We start from the raw sequence: 18,730 nt of genomic DNA, 5'->3' as shown, positions 1-18,730 counted from the left end.
CATGATTAGTATTTGTAGAAGCTAGTATGTAAATATATAAACTGACTTCTTATTTATTTCCCCCAACAGACCTCGGATGTGTAATGGTAAACTGTCCGTGTTAGCATGACATTGCATGGTCCCTGTGTGTTTGTTTGTGTTCACAGTTGTGAATCTAATTTATGTTTCATTCTGTTCACAGAATCCCCAAGTGTTGTGTCTAGTAAATTTTCGTTGTGTTTGTTATATAGTTTATTAGACAATATCAGCACACTCTGATTGGTAAACATTTTTACCATTAACCAATGAGAGCTTAACCTCAGCATTCATGTTTTGAAATTGTCTGTTTGGTATAAGAATATTCTGTTCAGTTTGCTTTAAGCTCATTTTACTTGATGTTGTTTTAGACAATTCCAGTCAATTTTTTCCTTTTAATTTGAGGTCACTTAATTTTGTGAGTGTGCCAAACTGAATATTATATCCGATCTTGTCCAAACATGTTGATTTTGATGTGACCATTAGAACTTTGGCCATCACACTTATAAGCCAAATAAAAATACTTTAAAATATGTCCTATCAAAAACCAGTTAACCAATCATGACTTGCTTACATCCGTGTATGCAAAAATCTTATGTAATAATGAAAGTTGATATAACATAAAGACCTTGTTTTTTATGAGCAAAATAGGTCTTGTACATCTACCGGTAGTTTAAATTTCCAATCTCAGTACCATGTACCCCTCTACAGATATGTGTTTTTCGTATATTTTAGAATTCAGTTTGCATGCTACATTACTTTTTACAATTTGAAGATTTTAATGAATCAAAATAGGTTGTGAGTTGGCTTGCAAAAATTGTGGGACTGTTTTATGTTTTAAATGCACTTCATCCAGAGTTACTTATTTTAACTGATATTAATGCATGTGAAAATGCAATATCACCTGTTTTGACTTTAACATTCTTGGTACATGGTTTTCTAACCTGTTTTTGTTAAAATGTTGACAACTGTTAGTTATTTATTAAAAGTAACATTTGTAACAAAATTGGCTTTACTTTATATATATTATATTGTTACATATGTACAATTTACAGAAATATGTATAATTAATCGCTTTATATTAGTACCCACATCAAGATCTTATTAATGCATTTCAACAGAGGCATTTAGTTGATTACATTTTATTGTACCTGTATGTACTTTTAATTGACTTAATTGCTCATATTTTACGTACAAATTTAATTGTTTCAGGATATTTTTGACAGTGGAGTTTTCACCAGCCATTGCTAAAACAAGAAGGAAAAACAACTCACTTTAAGACACCAAAATAAAGCGCAAACTGTTTGAACTATCACAAAAACTTTGTACAGACTCTTCAACAAATACCTTCATTAACTTATCCAACAAACTTTTACTTTGAAATATAAACCAAAGGATCATAGGAAATCTTCACTGTCATGCGGCTGATTTGAACGATGGACCGGCTACGTGAACATTCCTTGATGAGAACGTTTTTGTGTTGTGTTTTTTTTCTTTCCTTTATAGAATTGTAATTTTACCCAGCAACACTTTAATCTGTTTGAGTTAAGTCAGGATATTTCAGATGTATTGTGAATACATGTGATTTTTAAATGTAAACTAATTTGTAATTGCAATTAATCTTAATATTATTATTTTCCGATTATAACCATTATTTGTGGTTTGAATTTGAGATTTTCAATATTAATTGAGAATCAATGGCAAACCATTCGAACAAAAAGTTAACCAATAATAAGTACAATTATGTAATAAATTGAATTTTACCTACCATTATATGAAAACTAATTTTTCTACAGGATATTTATGATTAAAAACTTTCATGTTAATAGGTTTTATAATCAAGAACAGAAAGAAATTTTAAAAAGTCTAGCAAGTTTGCACATTATGTAAAGTTTCTTTTTTCTTTTTGATAGTTGATGTGTTTTAACATGAGTCTAGTAGCTGAATATTCTGTTGCTGGGTAACTACTGTAGATGTCCCAATGTTGTGCTAGTCAAGCCTTTTGTGATTGTGATATATAACCCTGTCCCTGCAAGTGCATCTCGAACACTTGACCTGCTGATTGCAAACGCTGGTACAGAGTTTTCTTGAGGTCAAACTACCCAAATTCAAACTGTTTTGTGTAATATCTAAATCCCTTTTTGTTTCGAGAAACTTGAAAAAAATATTGAAAAAGTGATTATTATAGGTATTCAAGGCAAAACATAGAACAAGATCGATGAATATTAAAAACATTCAAGATAAAAGTCATGCATAAAAAGATCAAGTCACCGCAACTGCAAACTGATAATTACTATTACAAATTTCAAAATTATAATATCTTGATCAGACCACAAGTTTTGGAACTGATGACCTGACCATTGTGGTTCACATCTGTGATGAAAACTGCTTTCTGCAGGTCAAGAACAAATAACACAATAGTTGCTGTTCTCATGTTTCCGTCCATATTTTAGTATTGTTATTGTTTGTTAATGTTTTATTATTGAAATCTTAATTTAGTGCTGTATTTTACTGAATTTTGTGACCAAAGCATGACAACCCGTCCATACGTTACTTTTATGTTACTATATTTGTTCCTACATTGTTTTAATATTTTATTTTATGCTGTTTATTTGACTACATTTGTAAAAATGCCAGGTACTTAACAGATGTATATATTTTTATTAAAGACAATATCAGGTTACCGTCCAAAGATGTTTATATTTTTAAAATTTTTAATTATATGTACACTTTTTATTGTATTAATGGTAGAATTTCAGTTGTGGACAGGATTATTTATGACATTTTTGTCTTGCTTTTTCTTCTATTTAGAAAAAAAGAACAAAAACTGAACTTAGTATAAAATGTAAAAATCATTAACAAATATAACTTTACACATATTAATATCTATTTTCACCAGCTGTTAACAAACAACTCCTAATATTGGGAAGCTGAATACATGTTCATAAATTAATAACTTTCAGATTTTATTTGAATTTATGGTGTTAACCAAGGAAGGCATGTTTTAAGTTGATGATTACCACTCACAAGACACATTTTACCATGCCTTCCAAAGCCTTATCACTAATATTGTACCAGGGTGTTGTTATGGAAAAAAACATAAGCAGAACTGTTTTAAAGTGGTTTTCTGTTAAGATTTTAAACTAATAAAACATCTGAATGGAAAGTAGAATAATGATTTTAAAGAGTACAGAGCATTTGACTCCAAACACAGTTTTGCAAAGAAAAAATATCAAGTATGTATGTAAAATGTGATAAAATTGCCTTTTGTCAGACCATTTAAATCAGTAAAAACTGTATAATTTAAGAAATAACATCAAAATGTCTACATATCACATTTACTTGAATTGAAGCCAACAATTTTTGGTCTTTGACTACAAATTTCCAACTTCTCTATTCATCCAGAGTTGGCAAGCCACTCACAAACATATACATGTATTCTGTTAACATTTTATGATAGAATTTGCATGCTGTTAATAACTTTGTATACTGCTGATGTATATTTTACTAATGTTTCCGAACAAATGTATATTTTACGTATGTTACATAGTTTTTGCTCTTTTTATAATAGAAATGTTATACATATTTTTACTTGCAAAGAGATTGTTTATATCAGTTGGACTGTGAAATGTGATTGTGTTTTCAACTGCTTAGTTATACGTGCAAGTTTTTCACTAGATATTTAAAAGCAGTTCTAAATGACAAATCTACTGTAAAATGTTGGTAGTTCAATGTTTGGTGGTGCACCAAAGAAGTTGACTTACGTGGTTAATGAATATTTAAGCATGTTATTTTTGGACTCAATACACATGTATGTACTTCTTTTCGTGAAAACATCATACTTTATTTGATTTTGAACGATAAATTGTGAAAACATTATGATGAATAAACAATTTCTTGCAAACTTAAATAAAAGCTTTAGAATCACATCTGGTCTTGTTTTATATGTCTTTGCTTGAAGTGGTAGCAAATTGTGTGTATTGACTTATTGCAAGGTATTTTATTTAGTTGTGTTCTTACCAGACTTGTTACAGTTTGTGTAGTATCATATCTTTTAAAAATCTGTTATGAAATAATTGAAACCAGAACTAGGAAAGCTAATGCTTCTTTCCCCTGTAATTCTATCTAAAAATCAGAGATGAGATTTGCTGCTTATGATAATTTCACAAGAGTTTAAAAGGTGCACTACTGGCTCCACATTCCCGAAGCTACAGGGATTAAACCATTTTACAAACAACTAAACGAATTTAAAAAAGCTACTGGAATTAAAGCTTTGCAAAATATGCCATATGCAGATATTTTGCTTGATTATGTATACAACTTGGCATATGTATCAAAGTTTAAAATTCAGATGGAACATTATAGAGCTTACTGCACTGAACTCAGAAAAAGAGAGCCCTTTCAAAACCCATACATTTTTTTCTTGAATTATGTCAATCTAAGAAATGAGCCTGGTAGCTTCAAAATAAAAAAAATCTGCACATTTGCAGATGATTCTCATACCTGAAACATTACTTGAATGGGTTCAACTTGACTTAATTGTGTTCAACTTTACTTAATTGTGTTCAAGTTGATTGTACCAATTTCATTTCTTTCAATTTAACAAAAGAAGCTTGCTTTTAACCAGGGAATTGAAGATGACTTGAAAGAATTTCTGGAATATGAGCAGTAACGTTTGCATGTGACATGGAACTGTATTAATGGTTCTTGTGTATCACTGCAGTACACAAATAGCTTGTTTCAAACCATGGGTATCCAATTTAATATAATCAATGTCACAACCTGCATAGTTGCTACTATATGAAGTAAGCATAAGTCACCAACTGCAGAGTTATGTGCTACTTTATGAGGTTAGCATATGTCACAGACTTCAGTTATGTGCTTCTATTATGAAGTAAGCATGTCAGCAACTGCATATCTACTGTATAAAGTAAGCATATGTCACCAACTGCAGAGTTATATGCTACTTTATGAAGTTAGCATATGTCACAGACTTCAGTTATGTGCTTCTATATGAAGTTAGCATGTCATCAACTGCATATTTGCAACTATATGAAGTAAGCATAAGTCACCAACTGCAGATTTATATGCTTCTATATGAGTTAAGCATATTGTCACCATTGAACTGCAGTTAAGTGCCTCTCTATGAAGTTAGCATATGTCACCAGCTGCAGTTTAGTGCTTCTATATGAAGTGAGCATACGTCACCAACAGGCAACTGCAGATTTATATGCTTCTATATGAAATAAGCAAGTCACTAACTGCAGTAACGGCTTCTATATGAAGTTAGCATATGTCACCAGCTGCAGTTAAGTGCTTCTATATGAAGTTAGCATATGTTACCAACTGCAGAGTTATCTGATACTATAACCAGTTAGAATATATCACAAAATGCAGAGAAAAACGATACTGCTTAAAATTAGAATATGTCAACAACTGCAGAATTATCTGATACTGTAACAAGTTAGAATATACCTCCAACTGCAGAATCATACATGAAGTTAGAATGTGTCATCAGCATTATACTCCTGCAATTATTTTAATGTCACATAGACAGGTGCTTGTTTCATGAGTGTTGCGTTAAAGCAATACTGATGGTGATATTTACATTTTTCAATTGGTTTTGTTGAAGTGGACAATTCATTGTTTTAAATGTAATTTAAAAAAAGTTATATAAGCAAACAAACGATTGGCAGTAGTAATTGCAATTATTTTTAAATGCATACATATTTGTGTTTAAATCTATTTTGCAAATAAAATTTTTAACATGCATACTATTATACCATCTGTAAACAAGAGGCCCATGAGGGCCTGAATCGCTCTACTGGTATAAACACTGTGCAAGTTTGGAAAGAATAAAATGGAAACTGTGTACTTAATCGCGTTAACAAGGAGAATTTTCTCAAATTCAAGGAGAGATTATTGTGTACTTATTTAACCAATACTGCTCATATTCAATAGAGTTCAAGTCCTCATTGATATAAAGATACTGTGCAAATTTGGATATAATCGGATGAAAACTGGAATTAATTGCGTAAACAAGCGGGATTTCAAAATTTTCTCATATTCAAGAGGAAGTCATTCTGGACTTATTGCTTCGATATTGCTCTTTTTAAAAAAGGGGTTGAGTCCTCGTTGATACAAAGACACTGTGCAAGTTTGCCAAGAATTGGATAAAAATTATGGACTTTATCACATAAAAAAACTGAAATTTTCATTTTTTCTCAAATTCAAGGGGAGATAATTCTGGACTTGTAACTCTGATATTGCTCATTTCCAATAGGGTTTGATTCATCATTCAGATAAAGACACTGTGCAAGTTGGGAAATGATTGGATGAAAACTGTGGACTTTATTGCGTAAACAAGCCTTATTTCACAATTTTCTCAAATTCAAGGGGAGATAATTCTGGACTTTTTACTCTGATGTTACCCATTTTCAATAGAGTTCGAGTCCTCATTAATATAAAGACACTGAATAAGTTTGAAAAGAATCGGATGAAAGCTGTGGACTTTATCGCATAAACAAGAAAAAGTCTAACGCATGGACGGAAGACGGAAATCACGCCATGACATAAGCCCTTCAGGCCTTCGGCCAGTAGAGCTAAAAATGTTTACTGGTAAATTACAATTGGTTAACTGCATATAAACATTGGCATAAAAACATTATATTAGAAGAAAGATACATTTTGAAGTTTATTATCAACTAAACATATTGCAACCATTAAAATATACAAGTATACAATAAATAAAATCTATCGACAAAATGAGTAAAACATTAAAAACCAATATTATAAAAGCAATACATTTGTCAAAATGACATTGCCTGATTCATATACCAAATTACATGAAGATTTAATTAAATATAATAAAATATTACAAAAAAGACATTGGACGGATCAAAGATAATATCAGTGTCAAATCTGTTTTTGTATTATTAAGTAAAAACTTTGATTGTGCCCATAAACCAAAAAGTAGATTCTGGGAAATTGCAAACAACTGCACACTTCACTTTTAAAAATATACCAAAATAATAATTTAATATTAAAATGATTGCACAAAAACTACGACTAATTATATCAGAAATCAAATAAAGTATAAATCTCTTAAATTATAAATCTAGCTATAAGGTATCAATCAAAACTAAATAAATAAGACATAAATAGTTAAAGAAGAAATAAAGTGCGTTTTCATGCATTATAATATCAAAATAAATAAGAAATAAAGCACACAATTCATTTAAAATATTAAAAATGATATGTACGAATATAATATCACAGATATGAGATTAAATAAAATATGAGAATATTAAAGCTGTTGGAAAAACGTACAATACTCAAGCAGAAGTACAACTTTTAAACTCACAGGGAGGGTTTAATGCATTAATGTTGAGGTTAACATGTGTATTTACTACATTATACCTTCATCTAAACTGCTGGATAACATATACATGTATTGTGAAAAGAAATCTGCCAGTATGACACAATATCTTAGGATATGTCTACAAAATTGAAAATTACAAATTAATTGTGACACAAAATGTCATAAATTATTCACATTGATGAAAAACATTTGCAGTTGATCCTTTTTAATACCATTGGAAGCATATAGCATAATGTATATCCCTGTTTAATAATTGTGCAAAAATGTAGTCATAAACCTAAACAAGTTTTTTTACCTGTGTTGCACTAGGCTCAAATTATTTCTTATAATGTAAAAAGACAATTTGCAATCATAATTGTCATTTGCAATATACACAATAGTTTTCTTCCCTGATAGATGAAGAATAAACATTTTATCTTTTGTCATTTTATAGTAAATACTCAGTTGCATAGCATAGCACATGTTAAAAAAATGTAAAAACATTTTTTGTATTACAAAAAAAAACTTGTATTAAACAGGATATATGGTCTGCTAAAATCGCTTACAAAATCCACAAATCATAAATGTGTGCGTGCATGCTTAGAATAAACAAAGACCTGGCATTTTAAAACATTAGAAAAACAGATTCTACTTAGTGTTTGCTAAATGCATTGAGTCAACATCCTACACAATAATCAAACAAGAACTAATCTATTTTAAAATATCTTCAATCAAAATATATATAAAAATTAAACACGGTAAACAAATTTTAGCATTGTTTTATATCATCACTGGTTTAAAATGTTGCATTTTGCCATCAATTTCTCCCATTCAAGAACACACAAAACTTGCATATGAATAATAGCATTTACTGTAAATATCCTCAAATTTTCAAATGAAATAAATACTTTATGAGTTATGAATTTTTAACTTCTTAGTGTGACCTTGACCTTTGAGGCAAGGTGACGGTGATACACATAACATTATTGTACACATTGCACGAAGAATGTCGCAGATATAGTCTGGGCAAGCTATTTCATGGCAAAATTTTACCTTTGGTCTCTAAGTGTAACCTTGACTGTTTAGGTTGGTTGACAAAAGTTACTTGCAACACCTTGTCTTATGATGGTTAACCATTTATGTCAAGTTATTTAAAAATTCCATCCTTACATGGCCAAGTTATTACTTAGACAGACATTCTTAAGCTATAACATGGCCAAACTTGACTTTTGACCTCTTAGAGTGATATTGAGCTTTAAAGTAAGGAAACATTTTTCACCTGACATGTCAGCTTACGATGGTAACATTTTTTTCCATAACTATTTTTAAATCCATTAAATACATGGGAGAGCATAAAAACAGCTTGTTAAGTCAATTCTATCATCTGAGAACATCTGCCATGTATTTGAAGATTGAGCATTCAATAAAGAGACTTGAATCTTTTAAATGATCTGTAAAGAAATTTCAAAAGTAAAATGACTAACTATTGTATCTGATACATAAATATTGAGCGATACAACCATTTCCCTTTTAACGCTGTTTTTCCACCTTCCTATCCAACAGCTAAGTGCTAAATGTAGGCCAATAATTTGTTTGCTTCTCAGAAGAGCGTCTGTATCAGCACAATTATTCACACTCAACCTGCCACTTCCTCCTCCAAACCAAGCCAGTCAGTGCTAAGTGTGGGAGCTTGAGTCTCTATTAGTCCCGTTGAGCGTCTGCTGGTGCTGCTGAAAGAGCATCTGCATCATCTCAAAGATCTGGTTTGTTTTGAGGCTTGTCTCAGCCACCTGCTGACTCAGATCATCCACCTGCTCCTGTAGCTGGCTCACCAGGGCACTGCTGATACCTGACGTGGTGCGTCTGCAACACACCATACATTTTAGTTAATGTAATTCAGCCGCACTATGGGAAAATCAGGTTTAATGCATGTGCTTAAACTGTCATCCCAGATTAGGAATGTCATTTTTGGCTTTAATGGTATTCTTATTTAAAAGGAAGTCTCTTCTTTGCAAAAATCCATTTTAGGTGGAAAGTGTTGTAGCTGATTAGCATGTGTGGAATGTGGACTCGGTAACACTGTGTGGAATGTGGACTCGGTAACACTGTGTGGAATGTGGACTCGGTAACAATGTGTGGAATGTGGACTCGGTAACACTGTGTGGAATGTGGACTCGGTAACAATGTGTGGAATGTGGACTCGGTAACACTGTGTGGAATGTGGACTCGGTAACACTGTGTGGAATGTGGACTCGGTAACACTGTGTGGAATGTGGACTTGGTAACACTGTGTGGAATGTGGACTCGGTAACACTGAGTGGAATTTCAATTATTAAGAATTTTCTCTGCCTTGTGTCAGTAGATAGTAATTAAATTGAAATGGATTTTTCTTTTAGTACAAATTAATTTGAATTCCCTTGCTGATGTAAACTTGTACGAGGGGTGTTCCAGAAGTTCGTGGATTTTCGCTATAACTTATTAGTTTGCTGGTAAAAGTCAATAAAATTTACATATTATACAAACCAATTATCACGGACTTTATATATAAGCTAAAAATGCATGAATTCCATAAAGCGCGTTTGAAACGTGTTGCCAAAGAGACCTCAGTAACGACATGCGGCGCACGCGTGTATTTTATTATAAGTATGAGCGTTACGCGAATTTAAATTTGGTTTAAATGTGGTTGATAAACAGAATTTACGGCAAATTTCACGTTACAGCGCCTAAGTCCTCCTTACAGCCCGGATTTGGCCCCTATGGACTTCCGCGTCTTCCCGGAAGTTAAATCACAGTTGCGCGTTATTCGCTTTGCAAGTAAACAGGAACTTACAGTTGCAGCAAAGCAAATCGTATTGTCTTTTGACGCTGACTGGTATAGAGACACTTTTGACAAGTGGATTTCCCAACACATAAAGTGCATTCGCGTTGGAGGTGATTATGTGGAAAAGATTTGACAGTTGTTAACTTCATAAGGTCATTGATGTTGAACAGAAACGTTACACGTGCATCGGTGTGCGCATTGTGCACATGTTTAAATCTCTGATATATATTTATTGTTTTATGTATTTCCATGATATTTGGAGAGTAGATTTGGAAAGGACGAAATATTCTTAACATGCTATTTGTTTGTCCATTTATGTTACCAAATGAAAGTTATAGCGAAAATCCACGAACTTCTGGAACACCCCTCGTATATACACTTATTAAAGGAATCAAACTCTTAAAAACTAGTTTAAACTTAAAAAGCTTTGCATTGATTGTTCCAGGTGTTGATCCAAGTTTTTATTCCTTTTTGTGGTCTTATTTGTGCAATTTTGTGTCTCGTCCAATACATTTGCACTGTATCTGCTTAGCAATTCGTTTTTTGCAATAAATCGAGGACCACAGGCTATAATAAGGATGCTCTCCTGCTGGAGAAGCTGAAATTTCACTTTTATGTTCATCTACATCAGAAGCAGAGATTTGTGCTTAAATTTTTTTGATTTGTGATGCTGATGTTAAAACCTCTTGAATTAGAGATAGCAGAGAAGGGCAGCAGAAAGGATTTCATGTACAATCTTCACACAACTCGGAGATCCTACCTAATACAATCATATTATATTTCCGCCTCTTAAACTACACAGTTTTAAAGTCTCTATGATAGTCTCAATTTAATATATATCTTGACACGCTTGTTGTATACCAATATAGGGGTTATTATCCAATTCTTTACAGTTGGGATACAGACCAAAATAGAATTTGAAGAATACTTTGTCTACGATATTTGTCTTTGTAATTTAACTCATTGTTTATTTTCACATAAAATTATTTAAAAACAAGGGACAAAATTGTCACAAAACCAGGTTTTCATTGTGAAAAAAAAATCTGATAAAGGGAGAAAACTCAAACTGAACTTTTGAAAAGAACAAAAAAAATTAACCCCCTTTGTATGTTTTTAAAAAAAATCTATTTTTAGTCGTGGCGACCTTGACATTTGAGATATTGACGTGATTCTTTCGTGCGACACACCGTCCCATGATGGTGAACAAATGTGCCAAATGATTTTAAAATCTCACAATGAATGACATAGTTATGGCCAGGACAAGCTCATTTATGGCCATTTTTGACCTTTGAACTCAAAGTGTGACCTTGACCTTGGAGATATCGACGTAATTATTTCGCGCGACACACCGTCCAATGATGGTGAACAAATGTGCCAAATGATTTTAAAATCTGACAATGAACGACATAGTTATGGCCCGGACAAGCTTGTTCCGCCCGCCCGGCAGCCCGCCAGCCAGCCCGCCAGCCAGCCAGCCAGCCAGCCAGCCCGCCCGCATTCGCCAATCTAATAACCAGTTTTTTCCTTCGGAAAACCTGGTTAAAAAGATCATTTACACAATTTTCAGGTGAAAATTTCAGTATTTAAATTAATTCAGTATATAAATAAATTACAATATTACAGATTTTTAGTGCCATAAACCTACCTAGGGGTTAATGGTTCCAGGTCCAGGGTTGAGCGATTCTCATCCATGATTGGTGATATCTTGCTCTGTTTGACACTCTCCTTGATAGTGTCCAGTTCTTCTATCACTTTTTCCAGTCTATAACCAGAAGATATACAATATAAGTTAATAATAAAATAATAATAATAAAACGTTGACCATGCTGTTTACTATCCATATATTAGAAAAACTGACCAAAATGGCTATGTAATTGCAAAATATGTTGGCAGGTCAAATGAGAATTAGAATATTTTTGGTTTATCATTGCTGATAGCTTCACAGTAATCAACAAAATGTGTGGTCAACCATCCTTGAGGTATTGAGTCATTGCAAAAGAACAAAACTCTAAATGGAAACAAAAGTTGCAACTAAGAAATGACAGTGTATCTGTCGCCATGGGTGCATTGTTGTAAAAGAGTACAGTAAGAATTTGCAAAGAAAAGCTGCAGTAACAAGACCCTGGAATTTTGTAGTTTAAAATTTAGGACAATAACTCCTTTAAAACAAGAGCACCGAATTACGGGTGCCACGCTTGGCTGCGATAGCTTGTCAGAATATTTTTTTTTTTTTAGAGGTAACAGTGACCTTGACCTTTGGCCTAGTGACCCAACAAGAGATGTGTTTGTCAGAAACACAATGCCACCTACTGCGCCACATTGAAATACAATTTATATTTATCATTTGGCAGGTATAGAAATCATCCGCTTTAAAGGTTATTACTTCCCTTGAATTTTGTCCAATCCAACCGGGGGGGGGGGGGGGGGGGGGGGGGGGGGAGGGGGGGGGGGGTCTCACAGTCAATTATGACCATGTCAGAGACATCACTGACAACCAAGGCCTGTGGTTTGAAAGAGATCATAACCAGTGTTTATCATGTATCTATGGACAACAAAAGTCCACAGGTATGTAATGAACATCAAAAAATTTATAATTATATCATTCAAAATAAAACTTTGAACAAGAGGGCAAAGATGGTGCTAGCTCGCTCACCTGAGGAGTCGGTTCATTCAATCTTTACCAAATGTCAAACTTGAACTAAATATTGTCCAGACAAACATCCTGGTCAAGTTTCATCATTATTATATCTGCGAGTCATGATCAATGTACCTATGAAGTTTCATGATCCTAGGCATAAGCATTCTTGAGTTATCATCCGGAAACCATTTTTCTAAGTTGAGTCAACGTGACATTGACAGCCATTGTGTGAATATGTCATTTGGCACTGTGACCTTGACCTTTGACCTAGTGACCTGATAATCAATAGGGGTCATCTGCGAGTCATGATCAATATACCTATGAAGTTTCATGATCCTAGGCATATGCGTTCTTGAGTTATCGTCCAGAAACCATTTTACAATTTCAGGTCACCGTGACCTTGACCTTTGACCTAGTGACCTGAAAATCAATAGGGGTCATCTTCGAGTCATGATCAATGTGCCTATGAAGTTTCATGATCCTAGGCATAAGCGTTCTTGAGTAATCATCTGGAAACCATTTTACTATTTCGGGTCACCGTGACCTTGACCTTTGACCTAGTGACCTGAAAATCAATAGGGGTCATCTGCGAGTCATGATCAATGTACCTATTAAGTTTCATGATCCTAGGCCTAAGCGTTCTTGAGTTATCATCCACAAAACCATTTTACTATTTCGGGTCATCGTGACCTTGACCTTTGACCTAGTGACCTGAAAATCAATAGGGGTTATCTGCAAGTCATGATCAATGTATCTATGAAGTTTCATGATCCTGGGCATAAGCGTTCTTGAGTTATCATCCGGAAACCATTTTACTGCTTTGGGTCACCGTGAGCTTGACCTTTGACCTAGTGACCTGAAAATCAATAGGGGTCATCTGAGAGTCATGATCAATGTATCTATGAAGTTTCATGATCCTAGGCATAAGCGTTCTTGAGTTATCATCCGGAAACCATTTTACTATTTCGGGTCATCGTGACCTTGACCTTTGACCTAGTGACCTGAAAATCAATAGGGGTCATCTGCGAGTCATGATCAATGTACATATGAAAATTCATGATCCTTGGCATAAGCGCTCTTGAGTTATCATCCGGAAACCATCTGGTGGACGGACGGACCGACATGAGCAAAACAATATAACCCCTCTTCTTCGAAAGGGGGGGGGGGGGGGGCATAATGAGAAAACTGCTCCCTTCCCGGCAGCCATGTTATTCAACTGACCGGAACCATTTTTGAACTCAACTCTTGTATCAAGGAAACAAATGTTCTGAGCAAATTTCATGAAAATTGGGCCAAAAATGTGACTTCTACTGTGTTCACATATTTTCACTATATACATATAGAGAAAAATGCCCCGCCTACTGGCGGCCATGTTTTTTCACCATTTTCAAACTCGTCCTAGGTATCAATAAAACCAATGTTTTGACCAACTTTCATGATGATTGGGCAAAAATTGTGACTTCTAGAGTGTTTACAAGGTTTCTCTATAGCCAAATAGGGAAAACTGCCACTATATACATATAGAGTAAAATGCCCCGCCCACTGGCGGCCATGTTTTTTCACCGATCTCGACCATTTTCGAACTCGTCCGAGACATCAATTGAACCAATGTTTTGACCAACTTTCATGATGATTGGGCAAAAATTGTGACTTCTAGAGTGTTCACAAGGTTTCTCTATAGCCAAAATAGGAAAACTGCCCCGCCCACTGGCGGCCATGTTTTTCAACGGATCGGAACCACTTTTAAACTCAACCAAGATATCATTAAGACAAACATTTTGACAAAGTTACATGATGATTGGGCATGAAATGTGACTTCTACAGTGTTTACAAGGTTTTTCTTTTTTTTACCCCGCACAACCCAGTTTCAAACTCGGCCGAGATATCATTGGGACAAAGCTTCTGACCAAGTTTCATGAGGATGGGACAAGAAATGTGGCCTCTAGAGTGTTTACGAGCAAATGTTAACGGACGGACATACGACAGACAAAGACCGGTCACAAAAGCTCACCTGAGCAATCAGGTGAGCTAAAAATCAATCATTTGGGTATAAATAATCAAAATAATAAATCTGTACAGTAACTGTGAAAAGAACTTCAATTCTTGGTAAGGAAATATATAATATGAGATTTATAATTACTAGTATATAAATTACTTCCCTTGAAAATAATTGTCTGTAACAAATCTCTATTTTTAGTAGCAAATAATTTAAAGCCACTATACTGTGACTGTAGATTCACCACTCAAAATGTGATGCTCCATGAGATACACATGCATGCCAAATATATAAAGTGGCTATGTTCAATATTGAATAATTTTCTCCCTTTTTAAAGCTTATTACTTCCCTTAAATCTGTATTTTTTACCATAGACCGTAAAGGATGACCTTGACCTTTTACCAGAATGTGTTTGTTAGAAACACAATGCTGCCTACTGCGCCGCTTTGATTTATTTAACAAAAATATATACACGGGCAGGTCAGATAACTATGTCCATTTAAGCTTATTGCTTCCCTTGACTTTGTTTTTTCGACCCTAGACCTTGAAGGATGATGTTCACCTTGAAATTTTACCACTCAAAATGTGCAGCTCCATGAGATACACATGCATGCCAAATATCAAGGTGCTATCTTTAATATTGAAAAAGTTATGGCCAATTTTAAGGTTTAAGCACGACGCCTACGGCGGACGGCGGATGACGAGCTGGCTATGACAATAGCTCGGGTTTTCTCTTAAAACAGCCTCGCTAAAAATTACTATCATAACCTGAAAAATTTGTTCTCATGCACCTAAAAGAGCATTATTACATAAAAATCTGACAAAACTGGCATGCTTGAAATAGGAGTTGCGCACACAATTAACTTAAAATACTAAAATTCAAGGACAATAACTGCTCATAAAATAATCCACTTGGTGAACTCTGACAATATGCCCTGTAGCACTTGTAGATAATATTTTTGTTTAAGTTTGGCAAAAATAAAAAGCAAAATGAAGGAGCAGTTGGCCACAGAGGCTTTATATGTAATGTAAAACAAAGTGCAACCACTCCTTACAAATATTGCAATCCTTAAACCTTGACCATATGCGCCGTAACACTTGCAGAAAATTATTCTCAGACTGTAAAGATTTGGCTCAAATCGCACAAACAATTAAGGAGTTGTGCACAGAGCTATAGTTTTCAGCAATGAAGGTCAATAATTTGTTGAAAATAATGGAATCATGTGACTTTGACAATATACACTGTTGCATTTGAAGATCATTATTCTGCAAAATTTTGATGAAACTGAAGGAAAAATGTAGGAGGAATTGCAAAAAGAAGTTTTACAAGTAATTTTAAACAAAGGGCAATAACTCCTTCAGACATAACGCAAATTGCAAAACCTTTACAGATGCCTTGTAGCACTTTAAGATTATCATTATTCAAAAGTTTTAAAAAAGAGCACGCAAAAAATACAATGTTTAGAGATATTGCACACCATTATAACAGACAGAAGCATGAAAACACACACAATCCGCCACACATGAACACATAACATTTTTGTATCCCTACTGCATTTAGTAAGGGATACAACTATATTTTCAATGAAACGTTCATACAATAATACCCCTCATCTGCAAACTGTACCTGACAGCCGTATCTGATACTTTATTTCCCAGTTCCTCTTTCTGGGCCTCGCTGGTATTGGTCAGGTAGCTCTCTGTGGCACCTCTCACAAACAATGTCAGGCGATTGGTGTCCTTTTCATCGAGTTTCAATTCTGAAACAAGGAGACATATCAGCATGACAGACAGTGCTAAAAATTATTGCACAATTGTGTTATGTTTTATGACAGGTGCTACTAAGCAATGATTTCAAAATATCTTAAATGAAATATATGCAAATAAAAGATAACGGAAAGATCCAAATTATCCCTTTTTCAAATAACTTGGATATCCTATTTACATATAATACTTAACTGCAAACAAGTGGGCAATAATTCCATAAAAGCCTGCACACACTGGCTCAAAAAGTTGTCAAATGTTGCAATTAGTGACAAAAGAAGTCAACTTTTTCCCAGTGGGTACAGCAAGTCTGAGTTAATGAAGTTTAGCCAGAATAAGAATCAATCAAATAAACAACTCATGTGACATGTTTATCTGTCTACCATTAATGCTTTTGAAGAGACACACCACACATCTGTAATGACTCCTTAAAGTATGATAATTAAGGTTGGTTTGGAAATCGAAATGTGAAATGCTGACTAAATGGTTCCTTAGATTCAATCATTTAACAAATATTTCAACCAGCTTCACAGAAAAAAAGAGCTGTTTTTCCTTGGCACACTATCTGTACAATAAACGCATGACAATATTCACTCACTGAATTCATTCTTGTATTTGCCCCGATTGCATCCCTTTCGAAGTACATAGACACTAACACGATAGATGTGTGACAGAATGATGAGTGGTGGACAGAAGACTGGCCTCTCGTAAAACTCGTGCACAAGGCTGTACCTGTAGAACCGCCACACTTGCTCTGACTTGTCCTGTACAGTCTGAAATGTGTAGCTGCAACAAACATATAAGCATGTTAGTTACAGGATCAGAATTATCAAGATGAGTTTGAAATGCATAATTTGGGAAAACTGTAATTAAATTTCAAGCAAGGCAAGTCACAGACAAGTATCAAGTTTCAAGCAAGGCAAGTCACAGACAAGTATTAACTTTCAAGTCAGGCAAGTCACAGACAAGTATTAAGTTTCAAGCAAGGCTAGTCACAGACAAGTATTAGGTCATTCACAGCCACTTCACTATTTTAGTGAATTTGAAAAAATGAAACAGATCAATTACATTTATTTTTAAAGCAAACATAGATTAGTCTGGGAAATCTGGGTCTTAGTCACTCACTGAGGGCGAAGAACAACACTGTTTTTAAGAAAGTTTTGTGTTACTTGGGCAAAATGTTAAACTTCAGTGGAGATCACAAGCTTTTTCTACAGCCATATCAAGAAACTTTACTTCTCCCTTGCTGCCATGTTTTTTTTCAACATAGCATAATGAATGGCCTTTTAACCTATAAAGTGACAAATATGTTTTCACAAGATTTGTTCTATTTGACCAAGTGGCCTTATTTTTTACCATTAAAAAGAGATGTTTCTAAAAAAAGTATGCAACCCCTATTTGCAGCAAAGTAATTTTGATTTGAAAATGATAATGGATCATCTTTTTTCAAGACTTAAGTGTATACTCAAGTACACATAATTCCAAATAATTCCCTTAGTATTGTGTATAAACAAATTTACAAGCATTTTATTAGTCTTACTTTCCACCCAAGTTGCAACTACACTGTGTGGTCAAATTATTCTCAAGTTATGGTGTGAAAACAAATTAACTGTTGCAGGTCCTTGTGAACTTGACCTTTCATTTCAAAATCCGAATTCTCCATCGTTTCCTCTAGCGTTCTCTAGATATCATAAACAAATCTTTACCTGAACATGGCAATGAGCAGGTTAACCAGGAGGATGTTTGTCAGGATGAGGTAGATGGCTCCCAGGAAAGGCACCAGCCCATTGTCCTCGGGGCACCTGTCTACACCCCCCGCTGGCCGCCAGATGCTCTCATTGGTGGTGCACTTCTTGGATGTGTCACCTGGGCAATTTAAGCAATCAAAATTGTAGATTGCCTTTGTATAAACAGTATTTATGCACTAAATGTTATGTTGCACAATTATTATTATCATCACGGTTCCGGTTCCGGTCAAAACAAGTGGTAAAGAAAAAAATGTAATTCTTATTTAAATTAAAATAGCATATACAGTCAGTGGTCGTATGCAAAAAGTGTGAAAAATGTGAAAAGTGCATATGTGCTGGATATATTGGACTACGTCGTATGTATCAATCTTCAGTTTTAGACATTTAA

At 34.2% G+C, this 18,730-nt stretch overlaps 1 protein-coding gene and 1 pseudogene across 7 annotated transcripts in view; one reads left to right on the top strand and one right to left on the bottom strand.

Annotated features, from left to right (window-relative positions):
* Nucleotides 1-3,944, top strand: part of LOC127868726 (polycystin-2-like) — a 49,270-nt gene extending 45,326 nt beyond the window's left edge. For 5 of the 7 annotated variants that reach the window (XM_052410741.1, XM_052410742.1, XM_052410747.1 and 2 more), the window contains one exon: nucleotides 1,228-3,944. In XM_052410741.1, coding sequence (XP_052266701.1) covers nucleotides 1,228-1,266 — 39 coding nt within the window. In that variant the 3' untranslated portion in view covers nucleotides 1,267-3,944. Of the gene's footprint in view, nucleotides 1-69; nucleotides 87-1,227 lie in introns of all 7 variants that reach the window. The other 2 variants (XM_052410748.1, XM_052410745.1) reach the window with 1 other exon arrangement.
* Nucleotides 3,945-6,696: 2,752 nt separating this feature from the next.
* The window catches only part of LOC127870026 (transient receptor potential cation channel subfamily M member-like 2), a 96,454-nt pseudogene continuing 84,420 nt past the window's right edge, over nucleotides 6,697-18,730 (bottom strand).

Source organism: Dreissena polymorpha, chromosome 2 (assembly GCF_020536995.1).
Source record: "Dreissena polymorpha isolate Duluth1 chromosome 2, UMN_Dpol_1.0, whole genome shotgun sequence".
NCBI classification, from domain to species: Eukaryota; Metazoa; Mollusca; class Bivalvia; order Myida; family Dreissenidae; genus Dreissena; species Dreissena polymorpha.
The sequence above is the reverse complement of the archived record's forward strand: the minus strand, read 5'-3'. Positions and strand labels throughout refer to the sequence as shown.